Source organism: Phocoena phocoena, chromosome 1 (assembly GCF_963924675.1).
Source record: "Phocoena phocoena chromosome 1, mPhoPho1.1, whole genome shotgun sequence".
NCBI classification, from domain to species: Eukaryota; Metazoa; Chordata; class Mammalia; order Artiodactyla; family Phocoenidae; genus Phocoena; species Phocoena phocoena.
In genome coordinates this window covers 4,625,664-4,643,696 of record NC_089219.1, presented here as the reverse complement: position 1 = coordinate 4,643,696, position 18,033 = coordinate 4,625,664, and the positions used below count along the sequence as shown (strand labels likewise).

The following is an 18,033-nucleotide window of genomic DNA, read 5'->3' as shown; positions in this document are numbered from 1 at the left end:
GCTGGCCAGACCTCCCTGCACCTGGCATGGCCGCGCCGCGCCCTGGGACCAGACCGGGCCGTTTAACTAGAACGGTCGGCAGCTGCCCATGTTTCATGCCTTCATGCTTCCCAGTTTCATGCCTTTGAAAGGGGTGGGACTGGAACCCAGTTATAGGAAGCGGGCTGTTTGCCTCCAGCGTCTGGGCCTGCAGTCCTCCTCAGGAACCGGGCAGGGTAAAGGCACAGGTGCGAACCAGGTGGCACCCACTGGCCCTTCCTCTGGACGGTTGTGGGTTCTGTCCTTGCACTGCTGCCTGTGGCTTCACCTGGCTCAGAAAGAGAGCCCTGGTATTTGGGGGCGGGCAGAGGAAGGCTGGAACACATCTTCTCTGGGGGAACAGGGTGTGGAAGGTTGCTCTCTGGGAGCTGAGGATTTTAAAACCGTTTACCTGGGCCTCAGTTGACCCAGTGAGACAAGGCTTTGAGTTAAACTTGCAACTCCACACACCCACCCCAGTCCTCAGTATCCTGAAATTGAAATTCTGAGTAAATCATCCCGATTTCGCCTTGTTATAAACAGGGTTGCTCCCTTCAGCTCAAAGACAAATGCTTGCAAATAGACTGGTTTTGTTTAAAACGTCAATCCTGGAGCTTTCTCTGCATGAAAAAAAAAATCCTAGGTGGATTTCCGGAGAGGTGGCCTTGGACTCAGGGTATCTGACTTTCCCTCTCCAGGCGGCCGGGGTGGGGCTTTTGCATAATGTAAATGGAACCTTCGTTGGGACACCCGGCCCGGGTGTCGCCCCAGGCGGCCCCCAGATCCGGCCCCCGCTACCCTCCCACCGCGAGAGGGCCAGAGCCTCCAAGGGGCCGGGTGAGGCCCGGGGGCGCTGCCGAGGCCGCCGGCAGAGGGCGCCAGCGGCTCCCAGGCCGTTGGATGGGCCGCGGGGCGGAGCGACGGGATCTCGCGAGATTGTCGAGGAGCAGGCGCCGGTGGGCAGCATGGCCGACTCGTTGCTGCTGTTTAAGAGGGGTCCTTCTCGCTCCACGTGGCTGCGGGCCCGCAAGGCCCGGCCGCACCTCATCCTCAGCTACCGGCCCCGCCGCCGGCTCGGGAGGCTGCGCTGGCGCAGCCGAAGGCGCTTTCGGCGGCGACTGCTGCAGGCCCAGGCGGCCGGCGTGGACTGGCGGGAGGGCGGCTGCCTGGTGTCGCGTGCGGCGGCGCCCCGGAGGCCCAAGACCGCGGCCCCCAGTCCCCGCCTAGCCAAGGATCCGGCCCCGAGTTGTTCCGCGATCCTCCCCATCCCGCCTGTGCGGTCGGCCGGCTCGGGCCGCGCCGTGTTGCTGCTGCCGCTGGGGCAGGTAGGTCGCGCTCGGGGAGCCGGCAGGGCAGAGCGGGAGGGGTAGGGACGCAGCCCCGGGAGCTGCAGGCTGAGAGAGGCCCGTGTCCCCCTGCGGGTTCTTTGGACGCATTCCTCGGGCGGTGGTGCTGGGCAGAGCGTAACAGGGACCCTCCCGAGGGAATTCTAAGTCTTCGGGGCTGGAGGGACTTTAATAGTAATGATAATAATAGGTGGCATTTACCGAGTGCTTAGAAATGTCAGGCTCTAAGTGTTCTAAGTATCTGGGGCATATGAACCCATTTAGTACCCATGCATGCTCTACGGAGTCATTACCGCTAGGAATGTTTACAGAAAGAAAGAATATAGCTTAGGTAACTTGCCAGAAAGTTATACAGCAGAGGTAGGTAGAGCCAGCAGTCAAACCCTGGCAGCCTGATTGCAGGGCCCCTGACGTTCACCTGAACGTTGGTCTGGGACGTCCCCCGCAATACAGGAGGGAGGTGAAAACCCAAGAACGGGAGAGACTCGGCAGGCGCTGGACATTTGTAAGAACAGGGAGCCAGGAGTACAGCAGAGCTGAGTTCAGGGGGCGCCCCCTGGGTCAGTGTTCACCAGACTCTCTGTCCCTGTAGCTGCCGTAGGATATGATCTTAGGTTAAAAATATTAATATTTTAATCTATTAGTTTAAAATACTAGATAGTCATCTACAAGGTATTCTGTTACTTGGAAATCAGCCTCCTTTTGATGTCTGAGTAGCCAGTTACGATCTTAGAAGTTTTCAGTCATTGGTAACAGAATCTGTAACCTTATTTCTTCCTTTATTTTTTCTTTCCCTCTAGGGCTTTACTTTTAGCGGGATCTGTCGTGTGACCTGCCTCTATGGCCAGGTGCAGGTGTTTGGTTTTACCATCAGCCAAGGCCAACCTGCCCAAAATGTCTTCTCTACTTATACCCACTCTCGCCTGACTATCAATGCAGTTCATTACTCAGTGCATGAGAAAAGCAAGAAGGAGATGAAAAGGGAAGCCCGAAGTTTGCTCAGATCTTATCTGAACCAAGGTAATGAAAAAAACTGCATGATTTACTAAGGATGTATCGTAATAAGGTGAATAATTTTTTTTTTTTTTTTGGCTGTGCTGCCCGGCATGTGGGATCTTAGTTCCCCGACCAGGGATTGAACCCGTGCCCCCTGCATTGGAAGCGCAGGGTCTAAACCCCTGGACGGCCGGGGAAATCCCAAGGCGAATAATTTTCAGATGCTTACTATGGCCTAGAACTTGTACTCTTTACTGTATCTATTTAAACTCTCACCAGGGTCTTGAGAGTGAAACTATTGTTTTCACGATTTTACAGATGAGAAAAGTTGCCCAAGGCCACACAGCATTTAGGTAGCAAACCTGGATTGACTTCTCCACCCAGGTGTGCTCCTATCATGCAATATGGCCTCCTCTCAAACATAATTCCTAGTCTCCAAAAGTTTGGAATTTAGCAGAGGAGAGGGAGGTCCTAAAGGGCATAGAGTTTAATGGCGTGCTATTTCTAAGGTAGTTTATATCTCTCTTTACAGATGACAGATACTGTTTGATGAAGAATTTTTCTCCTCTGTGTTCCATTCTGTTGCTGGAACGTCTGAAAACCTCCACTGTGAACTTCATAATCAGCCATCCAGGTTTATCTTACGTTTTCGTACAAGAGGTAGAACCAGTTTTCATTCAGAGTTTTGCTAATTACTTTCACCAAAACAGTCAGATGACTATGTAGGATGCCCCTTTGGAAGATCAGTCTGTCTGTCACATTGTGCTGTAAGTCGTACAGAATGTGACGTGTGTAAAGTAAAAGTCAGTATAGAAGACTATATCGTGAAAGTTGTCTGTTCTACCCCCCTTAGCTTCATTCCCCAGAGAAAGTCATCGTTTTCTACTATAGTTGGTTACATGCCTTTTGATATTTCTTCAGTGGTTATCTTTATATTTTTTTAAGTGGTTATCTTTATATTTTGATTTACTAACTTGAGACAGTATGAATTTTCTCTAAACTCTGAACGAGAATGAGTAATTTCAGTGTACTTACACTTTATCCCATCTCTCTCTTCACCTCCAAATTTTTGCTGCCCTTAGTATTAATTTCCTGAAGTCGGGTCGGTCACTATAATTGTCTCCCACGAGCCAGTAGACTGAGTCAACTCTATAGCAACATCAGACAGACTGGGTGTGAGGTGTGAGTGCTTGGGTGCACGGAGACGGGGCGCTGTGGGAGGAGACTTAAATCTGTAGCTTAAAGATGCCTCTTAGACATTCAGCTGGAGATGTCAAGTGGGAGGTTCAGTGTGTGAGTCAAGTTCAGAGAGGAGTTTGGGAATGTAAATTTGGGAGCTTTCAGCAGAAGAGGGTTCTGGAGCCCATGAGACAGGATAGTAACGCCAAGGAGTTGATACAGGTAAAAAACGAGAAGGTTCAGGGTCTGAGCCCGGAGCAACAAAGACTACAACAACAGGTGGGCGTGGTTGGGGAGCTGCTGGAGGACGCGGAGGCCCCGCTGCAGCTGATGGTGAGATGAGGCCTGAGAAGGGAACTTGGGTGCAGAATCACCATCTGGACAAGAGTGGTTTCATTGCATTGCTGAGGGGGCTGGCCTGACTGGAATGGGGTCAAGACCTGGGGAAGAGCGGAACTCAAGGGTTTAGTAGTAAGGGATTTTGCTTTTAGAGAGTTTAGCTGTTAAAGGGAAGAAAGAAATGAAACAGTGGTGGGAGGAGTGAACATGAACTAGAGAGTTCTGGTTTTTGTGCAGGTGGATGGAAAACAACCTCGTGATTGAACACAGCAGGTGGGAAAGATCCACAGGAGAGCACGCTAGCGCATGAGGGAGAGGATGGCTGGAGCGAGGTGGGGGATTGGACCTCGAGGGATGGGTTCTGGTGCCTGTGTGGAGGGTTGGCCTTAGGAGCAGAGGCAGTTCCTTCAGAGTGGCCGAAGGCAGTGCCTGGGACAGAGCCAGAGGCAAGGGGAAGGTCTCTACTGATTGCTTCCCCTTACGCTGTGAAACGGTTCAAGGTTATCACCTAGGGAGTAGGAGGGGGTTGGAGGCTGGAAGATATGAAACAAGGGCAGGACAATGAATGGGCTCTTGTGGTCACGTAAATTTAATCTAGTACAGAATCCAGCAGCTTGGTCGGAGCCATAGAGAAGGGAATGGAAATCCCTTGTTACCAAGTGAATGTTTCAGATGCCACGATCAAACTCATTCTTTTTTCATTTATTTTCAGCTTTTATTTTGTCCCTGCGACTTTCCCAACCAGCACTGTTTATCCTCCTTACGATCTTTGTTGGATAACTTTCCTTTCCACACTTACGCGTTAACACATTCTGGAATTATATTTTCATATAAAGCAAATAGTAAACTTTCACTTATCTCATTTTATAAGATGTACTTGTTCTTCCCTCAGTGATTGATAGTTGAGCGGAGTGTAGAATTACAGGTTCACAGAAGTTTTCCTAGAAACCTTGAAGGACTTGCTCCACTGTTTTCTAGAATCCAGAATACCTGCTAGGAATCCTCACCCCAGGCTGATTCTTGCTCCTTTTTTTTTTTTTGCGGCATGCAGGCCTCTCACTGTTGTGGCCTCTCCCGTTGCCGAGCACAGGCTCCAGACTCGCAGGCTCAGCGGCCGTGGCTCATGGGCCCAGCCGCTCCGCGGCATGTGGGATCCTCCCGGACCGGGGCACGAACCCGTCCATGTCCCCTGCATCGGCAGGCGGACTCTCAACCACTGCGCCACCAGGGAAGCCCCTTGCTCCTTTTATGATGTCCTTCTCCTCAGGGTTGATGAATTGCATGTGGATGTGATCATGGGTGGGGTCTCTTCCTGGGTCCTCCCTTATTCCATCTGAGACCCACTTGCTTCTGCCAGGGCCCTGCTCTCATTCCTCTGGTGGCTTTCCTGCGGTTTCCTGCTACTTCTGCTAGAATGCCATCGGACTTCATGTCTCCACCTTCCACATCCTTTCAACTCTCTTTTTTTAAAGATTCATTTATTATTTATTTGTTTTTGGCTGCGTCGGGTCTTAGTTGTGGCACGTGGGCGGTTCGTTGCGGTGCACGGGCTTCTATCTAGTTGTGGCGGTGGGTTTTTCTTTTCCTCTCGCTCTCTAGTTGTGGCATGCAGGCTCCAGAGTGCATGGGCTCTGTAGTTTGCGGCACGCGGGCTCTAGTTGAGACGCGTGAGCTCAGTAGTTACGGCGTGCTGGCTTAGTTGTCCCACAGCATGTGGGCTCTCAGTTCCCCGACCAGGGCTCGAACGCCCATCGCCTGCATTGGAGAGCAGATTCTTTACTGCTGGACCACGAGGGGAGTCCCTCCTTTCAACTCTTTGTCTTTTTGCTTGATGTTTTTGGAGACTGTCTTGACTTTATTCCAAATCACCAACCTGTTCTACAGCTGGGGTCTTCGGTTGAATTTTTCTTGTGGCCATCACTTTTAAATTTCCACGCATTTTCTTTTTCTCTGGAGTCTCCTGCAGAGGTGGTGGCAGCTTGGTAGTAAGCGTAAGCTATGAAAATAGAGACATGGACGGCTTTGGGAGTCAACAAGACTTACCGGAGGGTTGGATTTGGGGGGTGAGAGAAAGGGAGGGATCAAATTTATCTTTTGTAGCTCACAACTATATGAGGCTTATTAATTTAGAACCGGAGAAAAAGAAGTGTGTTTGTTTTCATCTTTTCTTAAAGTTTACATTGTTACTTTCAGATTCCAACTTTCCAGATTAACTCTGAGTATTTCGCCTTGAAATCTGTCGGCATTAGAAGAGAGAGAAAAAAAAACGGCCTTCGTTTAACGGAGAGTGCCTTTTCAGTCATGGAAGAGTTAGTCAGCATTTCTTGTGGTGAGTAATAGGTACCGATACAGTCTAGCGTTTATCCACCAAAGCCTCAGAGGGTTACTGTTGATGATTAGTGTCCTAAAGAAGATGGCTAATTTTAGGGGTCAATGTTTGTTTCACCTCCAGAAGAAGCAGACGGCTGCCCTGTCATTCTGGTTTGTGGCTCTCAGGACATTGGAAAGTCAACATTTATTAGATACCTGATTAACCAGTTGTTAAATAGGTAAGAGTATTTTTGACGTATTGCTAGATTTTTGGCAGGAAGTAGGATTTTTGATGTGAGAAACTAGATGGGAATGCATCCTGACTCCTAAGTAGAGATTCTCTACAACCCCGCAAAGCCACTCAGCTGAGTGAGGCCGTCTGGTTACACCAGGTTTTGGGGTGAAGTGATGGCGCTCTCAGGTACACGCACCTTCCCTGTCGGTGAGCTCGTGAGAGTCGTCACTTGCTCTCTGAAAACGTATTTGTCCAAATCCAGAGAGTCAGGGTAGGGATAAATTCTGTTGTATTTTAAAAATAAAATGTTAAGAAAGGCAACGTTTTATCCATATGCTGAGTGGACACTGTGGCCTTGCCTGCGGCCCGTGTTCTCTTTAGTGTCCTTCTTCTGTGTTGGTTGTCGTCCTTGGAGCCTTCTGCCTGTGAGGCTGCATGGGGAGGATTATGCCTGGGCATCACATAAAATCTTTACAATCTGATTTACCCTTTGGGCACAGTAAAACTTGTTAAGTTTTTCTTTCTTTCTTTTAAATTTTCAGTATATCCTGCGTTGACTATTTGGAATGTGATCTGGGACAGACAGAATTTACTCCACCAGGTTGCATTTCTCTACTTAATGTTACAGAACCGGTTCTAGGTATGTATTATATACTTCTTAAATGTCTTGGTTTTATACAGTGCGAAAGTAACGATACAGAAAGTTCAAAGAGGGCTTCCCTGGTGGCGCAGTGGATACGAATCCGCCTGTCAATGCAGGGGACACGGGTTCGAGCCCTGGTCCGGGAAGATCCCACATACCGTGGAGCTTGTGCGCCACAACTACTGAGCCCGCGCTCTAGAGCCCACGAGCCACAACTGTTGAAGCCCGCGCACCTAGAGCCTGTGCTCCGCAACAAGGGAAGCCACTGCAGTGAGAAGCCCGTGCACCGCAACGAAGAGTAGCCCCCCCACCCCGCCCCCGGTCACAGCGACTAGAGAAAGCCCGCGCACAGCAATGAAGACCCGACATGGCCAAGCAGCCAAGGGTAGATAAATAAAATAAATAATAAATCCAAAAAAAAAAGTATTGTTTAAAAAAAAATTTCAAAGCATACAAAAGTATAAAACATAAAAAAAAGAACATTCTCCCCCACTCCCAAACTCATGGTCTTCCCATAACTATTCCTCAGCCTCAAAAAAACAAAAACAAAAACCCAATAAGACCTTTCTAGGGTTCCATTTTAGTAAGTGGAATTCCCATCCATTTTATTTTATGTAAATTGGAAACACTTTTCAGTAATATTAACATCTTATATAACCCTATACAATGATCTAAAGCAAGAAATTGGCAGGGGGCTTCCCTGGTGGCGCAGTGGTTGAGAGTCCGCCTGCCAATGCAGGGGACACGGGTTCGTGCCCCGGTCTGGGAGGATCCCACATGCCGCGGAGCAGCTGCGCCCGTGAGCCATAACCGCTGAGCCTGCACGTCTGGAGCCTGTGCTCCACAATGGGAGAGGCTGCAGCGGTGAGAGGCCCGCGTACCACAAAAAAAAAGAAAAAAAATTGACATTGATATAATACTATTAACTAATCTATAGGTCTTTTTTCAGAATTCATCAGTTATCCTACTAATATCCTTTTTATATTTCAGAATCCAAATCAGAGTCCCACATTGCCATTTTTTTTTTTTGGCTTTGCCTTGAGGCTTTGCAAGATCTCAGTTCCCCAACCAGGGATTGAACTCTGGCCACGGCAGTGAAAGCCTGGAATCCTAACCACTAGGCCACCAGGGAACTCCCACACTGCTTTTTTTAAATACAAAACTATACGTAATATGAGATTTATCATTTTAACTATTCATGTGTCCAGTTCGGTGGCATTAAATACATTCATAGTGTTGTGTAACCACCACCGCTATCTACCTCCAAAACTTTTTCACTGTCCCAAACTGAAATGCTCTACCTGTTAAACAATAGCCCATTCCCCACCCCAGTCCCCCACAGCCCTTAGGTACCGCTAGCCTACTTTCGGTTCCTATGAATTTGCCTAATGGAATCATGCAATATTTGTCCTTCTGTGTCAGGCTTTTTTCACTAAGCATAAAGGTTTTAAGGTCTGTTCATATTGTAGCATATGTCAAAAGTAATTCCTCTTTATGGCTGAAAATTATTCCATTATGTCACATTTTGTTTATCCTTTTAACTGTTGATGGACACACGGATTGTTTTCATTTTCTGCCTATTGTGATCTTGAACAAAGTAGTTGTGGCGTGCAGGCTGTGGAGGGGGGTGGGGTGGCCTTAGTTGCCCCAGGGCATGTGGGATCTTAGTTTTCCAGCCAGGGATGGAACCCGTGTCCCCTGCATTGGAAGGCGGATTCTTAACTACTGGGACCACCAGGGAGGTCCCAATTTTTGTTATTTTAATTATGACTTTTCTTGTGGATGTGAAGTGATATCTCTTTTTGGTCTTGATTTGCATTTCCTTAATGACAGTGGAGTTGAGCATCTTTTCATGTGCTTATTGGCCATTTGTACATCTGCTTTGGAGAAATATCTAGTTTAGTCCTTTGCCCATCTTTTTAATTAATTTGTTTATTTTTGGCTGCATTGGGTCTTCGTTGCTGCATGTGGGCTTTCTCTAGTTGCGGCGAGGGTGGGCAGTGCACGGGCGTCTCATTGCAGTGGCTTCTCTTCTTGCGGAGCACGGGCTCTAGGTGCACGGACTTCGGTAGTTGTGGCACGGGGGCTCAGTAGCTGTGGCGCATGGGCTTAGTTGCTCTGTGGCATGTAGGAATCTTCCCGGACCAGGGCTCAAACCTGTGTCCCCTGCGTTGGCAGGTGGATTCTTAACCACTGCGCCACCAGGGAAACTCCCATTTTAATTTCTTTAAGCAGTATTTTACCTCCTTGGTTAGATTTATTCCTAAGGATTTAATTCTTTTAGTTATTGTAAGTGGAATTGCTATTCTAATTTCCTTTTCATATTGCTAATTGCTGGTGTATAGAAACATAACTGACTTTTGTGTTTTGATCTTATGCCCTGTAACTTTACTGAATTCCTTTATTACCTCTAGTAGCATTCTTGTGAATTCTTTGGGATTTTCTATATATAAGGTCATGTCATCTGTGAATAGAGATAGTTTTATCTCTTCATTTCCAAGTTGGATGCCTTTTATTTCTTTTTCTTGTCTGGTAGCTCTGGCTAGAACCTTTAATACAATGTTGAATAGAAAGTAAACATCATTTTCTTGTTCCTGATCTTGGAGGTAATGCATACAGCCTTTTACCATTAAGCAAAATGTTAGCTGTGGCTTTTTCACTTTACCTCTGTCAGGTTGAAGAAGTTGTCTTCTATTCCTAGTCTGTGGAATGTTTTTTATCATGGAAGGATGTTGGATTTTGTCAAATGCTTTTTCTGTTTCTGTTCAGGTAATTGTGTGACTTTTGTTAAGTCGATTTTTAAAGGAAGCAGACGGTATCACATTAGGTTGCTAGATATATTAGCGATTCAACACGCTTTTAGTCAGTAAGAACTTTTAAATACATTTACTTTATTTTAACAGCTTTCTAAAAAATACGTGTTTAGGTTGGGATAGGGAGGGAGACGCAAGAGGGAGGAGATATGGGGATATCTGTATATGTATAGCTGATTCACTTTGTTATAAAGCAGAAACTAACACACCATTATAAAGCAATTATGCTCCAATAAAGATGTTAAAAAATAATAATAATAATTGTTTAGGGGAGGCCCCTAGTGACCTAGTGTTTAGGATTCCAGGCTTTCACTGCCATGGCCTGGGTTCAGTCCCTGGTCTGGGAACTGAGATCCTGCAAGCCACACAGCGCAGCCAAAAAAAAAAATTTGTTTAGACTTAGCTCTTTAGCTGGTTTCATTGTTCCTCTTTTACATTTTCTCTACTTCATTTAATTTTTTTCCCTTTTTTATCCCTTAGTATTTCAGTGGGTATTTCTAAAAACAAGGACACTGCTGTGTAATCGTAATACAACCGCCAGAATCAGGGCAGTAACATTGCCACAGTGCGGTTACTCGATTTTGTCCACGGTTCCAATCGTCTGTGTAGGCCCAGTGTGCACTTACAAATCTTTAGTCCCCTTTAGTCTGGAACAGTTCCTCCGGCTTTTCTTATCTTTTATGACCTTGACAATTCGAAGGTTACGTTTGTAGGCTCCCCCGTGGTTCGATTTAGAAGTGACGCTGTTCTCTGTGTGTCATATCAACATGCTGTCAGTTTGTCCTGTTGCCAGACATGTTAGCTCTGATCAGTTGGTTAAGATAGTGTTTGCCAGTGTTTTCCACTCTAACTAGGTGTGCTATTTTTATCTTCTTCTGGGTGTCATTTCTTCTAGATCCTCTCCGTGGACAGAAGTTAGGGAATATGCATATGCTTAAACCCACGCATGTCATGTATGTACGTATATAATATGTGTGTGTGCACATATATGTACACACACATATTTCTGTGTCTTTCTGTATCTGTCTGTTTATTAAGAGCCATGAGTTTGCACTGATCATTCTTTTTTTTTTTTTTTTTTTGGCCGCACCACGTGGCTTGCGGGATCTTAGTTCCCCGACCAGGGATCGAACCTGGGCCCCCTGCAGTGGAAGCGTGGAGTCCTAACCACTGGACCGCCAGGGAGTTCCCTGCACTGATCATTCCGATTCTAATCTAGCACCCAGGGTTCATTCTAGGTAGCCTTCCCCCTTCCATATTTATAAGTTCCTTCTCTGATGGTAAGAACCCTGGCTGCCGTTATTCTCAGTATATTTACATATTTGCTCATTCCCCTTGTATTGGCTCAGTCCCTCGACTACGCAGGCCACCCTTTCTGTTGTGGGCTGCCCCGAATCCCCTGGCCCCGACCTGGAGGGGAGCCTCGCCAGCTCTTTCCCAGGCGGCCTCGCCCCAACCGCATTGACCAAGGCCCTTGCCCCGCCAACTGTGTTGCGACGTCATCCTGGCCACCTGTCTGTTGTGGGCGCTGGCCCCAGCCAGAGGGGATGGACAGACTGCTGTTGTGATTAGGGAGTATGAGCTCTGGAGCTGGACCACCTGAGTTCAAGTCCAGCTGATTTCTACTAGCTGTGTGACCTTGGTCAGGTTAATCTCTTTCTCAATTTCCTTGTCTGTAAAAATGGGGAAAAGTAATGCTTCCTGTCTCTCAGGGTGTTTATGAAAACTAGAGACTGTGTGTGTAGCATACGTAGGACACAGTACTGTAGTCCAACAGGTGACTGCTGCTGTTATTAATCGTCGTTTCCTTAGTGTGTCAGCCCTGTAGGGATGTTTGTTCAGTTCACAGAAATGTCCTAAGTATCTAGGACAATGCCCAGCATTCAGTAGGTGTTCAGTAAATGTTTGTTGAGTGAGTGGCTGTATTAGGACTTAGTTGGGGTTAACTGTGTACGTAACCGTGAGCGTGTCTTTGTATGAAGTTGAAAGCTTAGACTTCCGAAAGTAGGAGCACAGCTATTCCTAGTGGTAGGACGGGCTCGGATTTCCTGAGGAGCTTCGTCAGAGACAATGGCTGGGCCAAAACCCTCGCCGCCTCTTAGGTTCTCCCGGATCGATGACGCTCATCTTTATCGTCTTAGGACCACCTTTCACCCACCAGAGGACACCCCAGAACATGGTCTATTATGGGAAGCCTTCTTGTAAAAACAGCTTTGAAAATTATATTGAGATAATAAAGTATGTGTTCAGCTCCTACAAGAGAGAGTCCCCTCTTATCGTCAACACGATGGGCTGGGTGGCAGGTAAGCCCGCCGAGGCGCATGGGCTGGACGGGAGGGTTGGGCAGTGGGAATAAGTGCGTGGCTTCCAGACGTTAGTGCTGAAGCCCGGTTTTGGGGCAGTTCCTTGTCTCAGAAGCAGTCCAGCTTGTTGCAGGAGTGCGTCGCCTCTCTGTGCGCTAACTGTGCTCCCGTGGTCTCCTTCCTCATAGACCAGGGTCTCCTGCTTCTTATTGACCTGATCCGACTGCTGTCTCCCAGCCACGTCGTTCAGTTCAGCTCCGACCGGGGTAGGTACATGCCAGACCTCAGCCCAAGCTACGTGGACAGCATGGACGGCTTGTACACAAAGAGCACGTCCAAAGTCAGAAACAGAGGATTCCACCTGGCAGAATTTGCAGACAGTTTAGAATTTGCTGACGAAGAAAAGGAGAATCCACTTCTCTTTACTGGATACAAACTGATGTCCGTTAAGTCGGAGTTTGTGTCTGGAAAAACTCCAAGAAATAGGTAAGCAAAGCATCATGGCTGGAGAAGTTAGTTTTCTTCAGCCTTACAAGGCCTTCTGTCCTCAATTCCTTCAGAGGAATAGTCCTCTAAAATTTTTCAGATCTCTGTCACAGCTATCTGTTTATGAAGGAGAGTCAGTTATTTTCTGAATGTTACTTTCCCGGTGGAAACATCCAGAATTGGCTTCCAGGTCTGCTTGCCAGGGCCTTTGACTTGAAGGATTTCCAGGGGGTTTATGGAAGGGCAGGGTCTGCAGATGCTAAGGTTGGAACGTGGGCTGTGTGTGTAGAATCTGTGTGATGTCTCCAGTGGGAGGTGGGCCTGTAAGGTTAAATCTCTGTTTACCTCATTGTGATTTACTTTTCAGAGAATCACATAACAAAGTCCTTCGCGAGTTGGCAGTGCTGAGTTACCTTGGCCAGCTGCAGCCCCCAGTGCCAAAGCCACTGTGTCCCTTACATGGTCTGACACCCTATCAGGTGACCTGAACTCTTGGAATTGTCTTTATTTGGGTTACTTAAACACGCCTATGCCTGTGTGCCGAGAGCACTTTGACCACTTCATAGCACCTCACTCATTTAGTCCTCAGGGCAGCCCTATGGTGTAGATTTGGTGACTGTCCCCGCTTTACAGATGGGAGCTGAGTGATCCAGTGTGAGTGGCACAGCTGGCCACAGACCCAGGCAACCCAGCTCCAGAGCCGAGCTCTTCGCTGCTGTGCTGGGCCTGACTCTGGTTCCATCCCGGCTAAGAATGTTCTACTAATACCAGAGGTGGCGCTGGGATTACACCCTGGCAGCCCATCTCCGCCCTTGCACTGACTGGCTGGGTGCAACTTGGGCTCTCAGCTGGGAACAGCGGTGCCAGACCTCGCAGAACGCTTGTGCAGATTTCACGAGTGCTCACAGCAGGGCCTGGCACCCGGAGAACACTCTTAAACTGTTTCACATATCGTCGCAAGTAGATTCTGGCACTAGGGTATATGCATCTTGGATTCCAACCTCTGAAGAAATTCATTTGGGAAGAAACCACCATAACATTAGGATTCCAAATGATGACAGAATAAAAGAGCAACAGGTCGCATTACTAAGTGCTCACCCTGTGCTGTGCTCTCTTCTAAGCCTGGGTTAACTCCTTTACTCACCGAGGTGCTGTTATTATCCCCACTTTACAGACGGCAGAACTGAGGCCAGGGGCACTGAGTCAGCTTGCCCAAAGGCCCATAGTAAAAGTTTGGGCCGGGACTGGCGCCCAGGCGGCCTGACTCTAGAGCCCAGGGTACTCAGCTCTGCTGTGTGGCCTGTGCAGTGCCGAGCACCCGCTGTGCCACGCGCTCTGCCGAGCACATTACCTGGCGTGGCAGCCTGCCGGGGAGGTGCTGTTACAGACCCCGCTCACAGTGTAGAAAACTGGGCACAGCCAGGTAGACACACTGGCCTGAGGTTGCACAGGCAGGGGCTGTGACCTGGGGGGCAAGGATGTGTTTCCTGAGCCTGATGGAGAGATTGGCTCCAGGCTTCCAAGTCATCTCCACTGAAGAACCTAAGGCAGTTGGTTTATTGGAGTTTTGGTTGATTTACTGCAATTTACTCACTTGGTGATGCTCTATAACTGAACCTGCCAGTAATTTAAACAGCCTTTTGTTACAAATTCACATTTGTTTTTTAAACAATTTTTAAAAATTTTATTTATTTGGCTGTATTAGGTCTTCGTTGCTGCGCAGGCTTTTCTCTGCTTGCGCTGAGCGGGGGCTACTCGTCATTGCCGTGTGTGGGCTTCTCGTTGTGGTGGCTTCTTTTGTTGCAGAGCACAGGCTCTAGGTGCACTGACTTCAGTAGTTATGGCAGTCATTCTTAATGACTGCGCCACCAGGGAAGTCCCCAGAAAAGCATTTTGTTATACATATTATTTAGGCTTCAAAAACAAATGTGAGGGGGACTTCCCTGGTGGCACAGTGGTTAAGAATCCGCCTGCCAATGCAGGGGACACAAGTTCGAGCCCTGGTCCAGGTAGATCCCACATGCCGCGGAGCAACTAAGCCCGCGAGCCACAACTCCTGAACCCGCACGCCACAACTACTGAAGCCCAAGTGCCTAGAGCCCGCGCACCGCAACGAAGAGTAGCCCCCACTCCTTGCAACTAGAGAAAGCCCACGTGCAGCAACAAAGACCCAACGCAGTCAAAAATAAAATTAAAAAAAAAAAAAAGTTTTTCTACTTTAAAAGTTTGAAATTACCCAGAAAGTTACATGTTAAAAGTAATTATTTACCTCGTGCTCCGGGAATGCAATCCATTTTTCTTATTGCAATAAATAAATTAGGGAGTGAATGGAGGCTTTTTCTCGCTGAATGGATTTTTACTTTCTCCCATCAGGAGACCTCAGTGAGGGGTTTTCATAGTCTCCCTCCGTCAACTTCAGCTCATGTAGGATGTCTCCAAACTTGCATCTCATTGTGTCTCTGTAGACAAAGTTCCAGGCATTCAGTTTAGATTTCCAGCAGGTATTGCTGGTATACAGGAGCTTTGTTTTAGTTTCCTAGGTTCTCTGTATTAGAACGGTGAAGCACTAAACAAATGCTGGTTGGTGTTTGCATTCTGTTTAGATATTTCTTGGGAGGTGGTTTGGCAGATAGAACTTCAGATAGCTGGTGAGTCGACTTGTAAAAATTAAAAGTAGTCTTTCAAGTAGAATTCATAGAGGGGGATGCGCATGTATCTTTCAGGTCCCTTTCAATGCTGTGGCACTCCGGATTATCCACGCTGATGTCGCTCCTACCCACATATTATACGCTGTGAATGCCAGCTGGGTTGGGCTTTGCAAGATCCTGGATGATGTCAGAGGATATGCAAGTGGGCCCATCCTGCTTGCCCAGACGCCCATCTGTGATTGTTTGGGGTTTGGTGAGTCTGAGAGGGACACTGTCTGTAAACCTACTGAAACTGACCCGCTTCTTAACTGTCGATGGCTGGGCTTGACCTTGTCGCCGTCACTTGGCTGGAGTGGCCAGAGAGCTTAGCTTCTCTGTCTTCTGTATAGCGGGCTCTGCGGGCTGGAGGGCAGGAAAGAAGCGGTTCTTTCTCTGCTTCTCCTCCAAGATTCCTAAGGGCCTGGTCACGGCCTCCTTCTCATCTGACATGTTTTCCGTGGGCCCTCCCACCCACTGCTGGGGCTCTGAGTCCATCTTAGGCTGACGTCCGTGGGGTCTCTCCAGCACAACGGTGCATCAGAGCTCCAAGCCCATGTGACCACGGCACTTCTCCGCTTGGATGTCTCACTGGCACCTAAGACTTGGGTCCCAAACTGAGTCCTGATAGGTCCTTCTACCCCTCCCCTGATGTTCTCCCCAGATCTCCTCCTCCTAGCCCGTACCATCCCCAGTTCCCAGGCCATGAACAGTCCTTTGAAGATTTACTCTGGTGTTTGGGTCAGGCCCCTGGGTCCTTCTTGGCACCCCCTTGCTTTCATTCTCCACATCCAGCCCACTCGCAGGCCTGGTGGTTTCGTTTTCAGAAAGTCAGACTCCTCCATCTCACCTCTTCTCACCACGCCCGTCTCATTTCTTGCCCTGGACTAGTGGAAAAGCTGTGTAACTGGACTCCCCACGGTCAGGGGTGATCTGAGCACATACGAGATCACACCGCATCCTGGTGCGTCCCTTCGCACAGGTCCAGCATGTGGACCCAGCCCCGTGGTGCCTGGCAGCCTTGGGTCCCTGCGTCCCTCACCAAACCTGCCTTACGTGATCGTCCCCCAGCTCACTGAGATCAGTAACTGTCAGTGTATACTTCTGGAAGGGGGCTGGGCCTACACACCTCAAGATTAGCAAAACCCTCAGTTAATATGTGTTCTTGATTTATACAACACTGAACTTCTCGAAAGCATTTCCACAGAACTCGTATGCTTTAGTACAGACGGTAAAGAAGGGATCGGTGGTGGGGAGAGGCTGAGTCATCTTTGCGTTCCCCACTGGTGGCTTTCTCCCTGGCCCAGGTGCACCTTAGTTAAGACAGTGTAGGACTTGGGTTTCTCACAGCTGAACAAGAAGGGTACCAAGTGTCTTCAGATATTCAAATATGCCACTTTGTATTTTTAAAGCAAAACACAGTTGAACTTGAAGCTCTTATTTTAAAAGCCATTCTACAATTCTGAATGGTTGGGAAGTTTGATATCTTCCAGAAAGGGTGATTTTTGTGTGTTTTGTGTGCTTTCAAGGAATTTGTAGAGGGATCGACATGGAGAAGAGGCTTTACCACATCCTCACTCCTGTGCCCCCAGAAGAGCTAAGAAACGTGAACTGTCTGCTGGTTGGAACCATTTCCATTCCACAGTGTGTTCTCAAGAGCCAGGTGAGTATGGCCCCCGGGGGCAGCCCTGGAGCTCGCTGGCCGTGTCCACAGTAGAGAGTGGGGGCCTGAAGTCGGGGCGAGAGTCACGGGGGAGCAGGTTATTGTCTGGGAAGCTCACACCCCGTGGTGGTGTGTCAGCGTGGCCTAAAGGTCTGGGGCCCAGAGTCGCCATCACGCATGGCCAGGAGCCCCGTGGTGGAGCCATCGTTGCAGACGTGCGTGTGGGAGAAAAGAGCAGAGGTGGCATCCCCATGATGAGCCCTCCCTGAAGACAGTCTTCAGGGGTCCCCATGGGAAGGCCATGGAGGGTCACGTTGGCCAAGGGCATCCGTGTGGCCCCAAACCAAATGGCAGGGCCTGCAGGCAGCTGGGGAGGCACCAGTGTCCCTCTCCCCACCGGCTCGTTCTGCCCGTTTGAGAGAGAAGTCCCCACCCTCATTCTCATGCTGTTTGATGTGTTTGTGGGGTTGAATTGTAAGTGGGCCCTTCCAGGGGAGCGGAGCCGAGTGTCTTAGGAGTGAGAGGACCTTCCTCAGACTCTCACTTTTAACACTGTCTTCTGTCTTGGCTGGATTTGAAGTATTTTCTCTGTGTTTCCGTTTCAGCGTGGGCTCGAAGGGACGATACCTTACATCACAACAGATTATAATTTTAAACTTCCTGGAGCATCAGAGAAAATTGGAGCAAGAGAAACTGAGGAAACACGTAAAAAGAAAGTGCACCCCAAACCTAAATTCTATCGAAAAACAAACTGATCCTGATGTTCTTAATAAGGGAAGGACCTTTTCTTCCGAGAGCTTGACTCTGTCTCCAGGCTGGCACCAGCGGACTGATGGGGTTCTGTGGCCACGAACGGAACGGCGCGCTTACGTAGCAAATGGTGCAGTGTTTTCTGCATAACTCGTGGATATGTTTAGAGTACATTTAAGTCTGTTCTTAAGTCGACATGACCTAGAGGTTTGCCCTGGTCTTCTGTTTTATTTTCTAAGGGAGTAAAGCAGCAGGGAAAAGTTTGTGC

The 18,033-nt window shown here is 48.4% G+C and overlaps 1 protein-coding gene across 1 annotated transcript; it reads left to right on the top strand.

Moving 5' to 3' along the window:
- The first annotated feature begins 983 nt into the window (after window positions 1-983).
- On the top strand, window positions 984-17,800 carry NOL9 (nucleolar protein 9). The gene is made up of 12 exons (XM_065888227.1): window positions 984-1,343; window positions 2,165-2,384; window positions 2,893-3,020; window positions 6,072-6,207; window positions 6,331-6,427; window positions 6,966-7,063; window positions 12,021-12,182; window positions 12,371-12,668; window positions 13,036-13,147; window positions 15,392-15,569; window positions 16,882-17,015; window positions 17,621-17,800. The coding sequence occupies exons 1-12, from the start codon at window positions 984-986 to the stop codon at window positions 17,768-17,770; spliced, it is 2,073 nt and encodes a 690-aa protein (XP_065744299.1). The 3' UTR covers window positions 17,771-17,800.
- Window positions 17,801-18,033: the final 233 nt, after the last annotated feature.

Coding starts and splice junctions, on each gene's coding strand:
- NOL9 (XM_065888227.1), top strand. CDS start 984: ATGGCCGACTCGTTGCTGCTGTTTAAGAGGGGTCCTTCTCGCTCCACG. Junction 1,344..2,164: donor TGCTGCTGCCGCTGGGGCAG/GTAGGTCGCGCT, acceptor CTTTCCCTCTAG/GGCTTTACTTTTAGCGGGAT. Junction 3,021..6,071: donor CTTACGTTTTCGTACAAGAG/GTAGAACCAGTT, acceptor TGTTACTTTCAG/ATTCCAACTTTCCAGATTAA.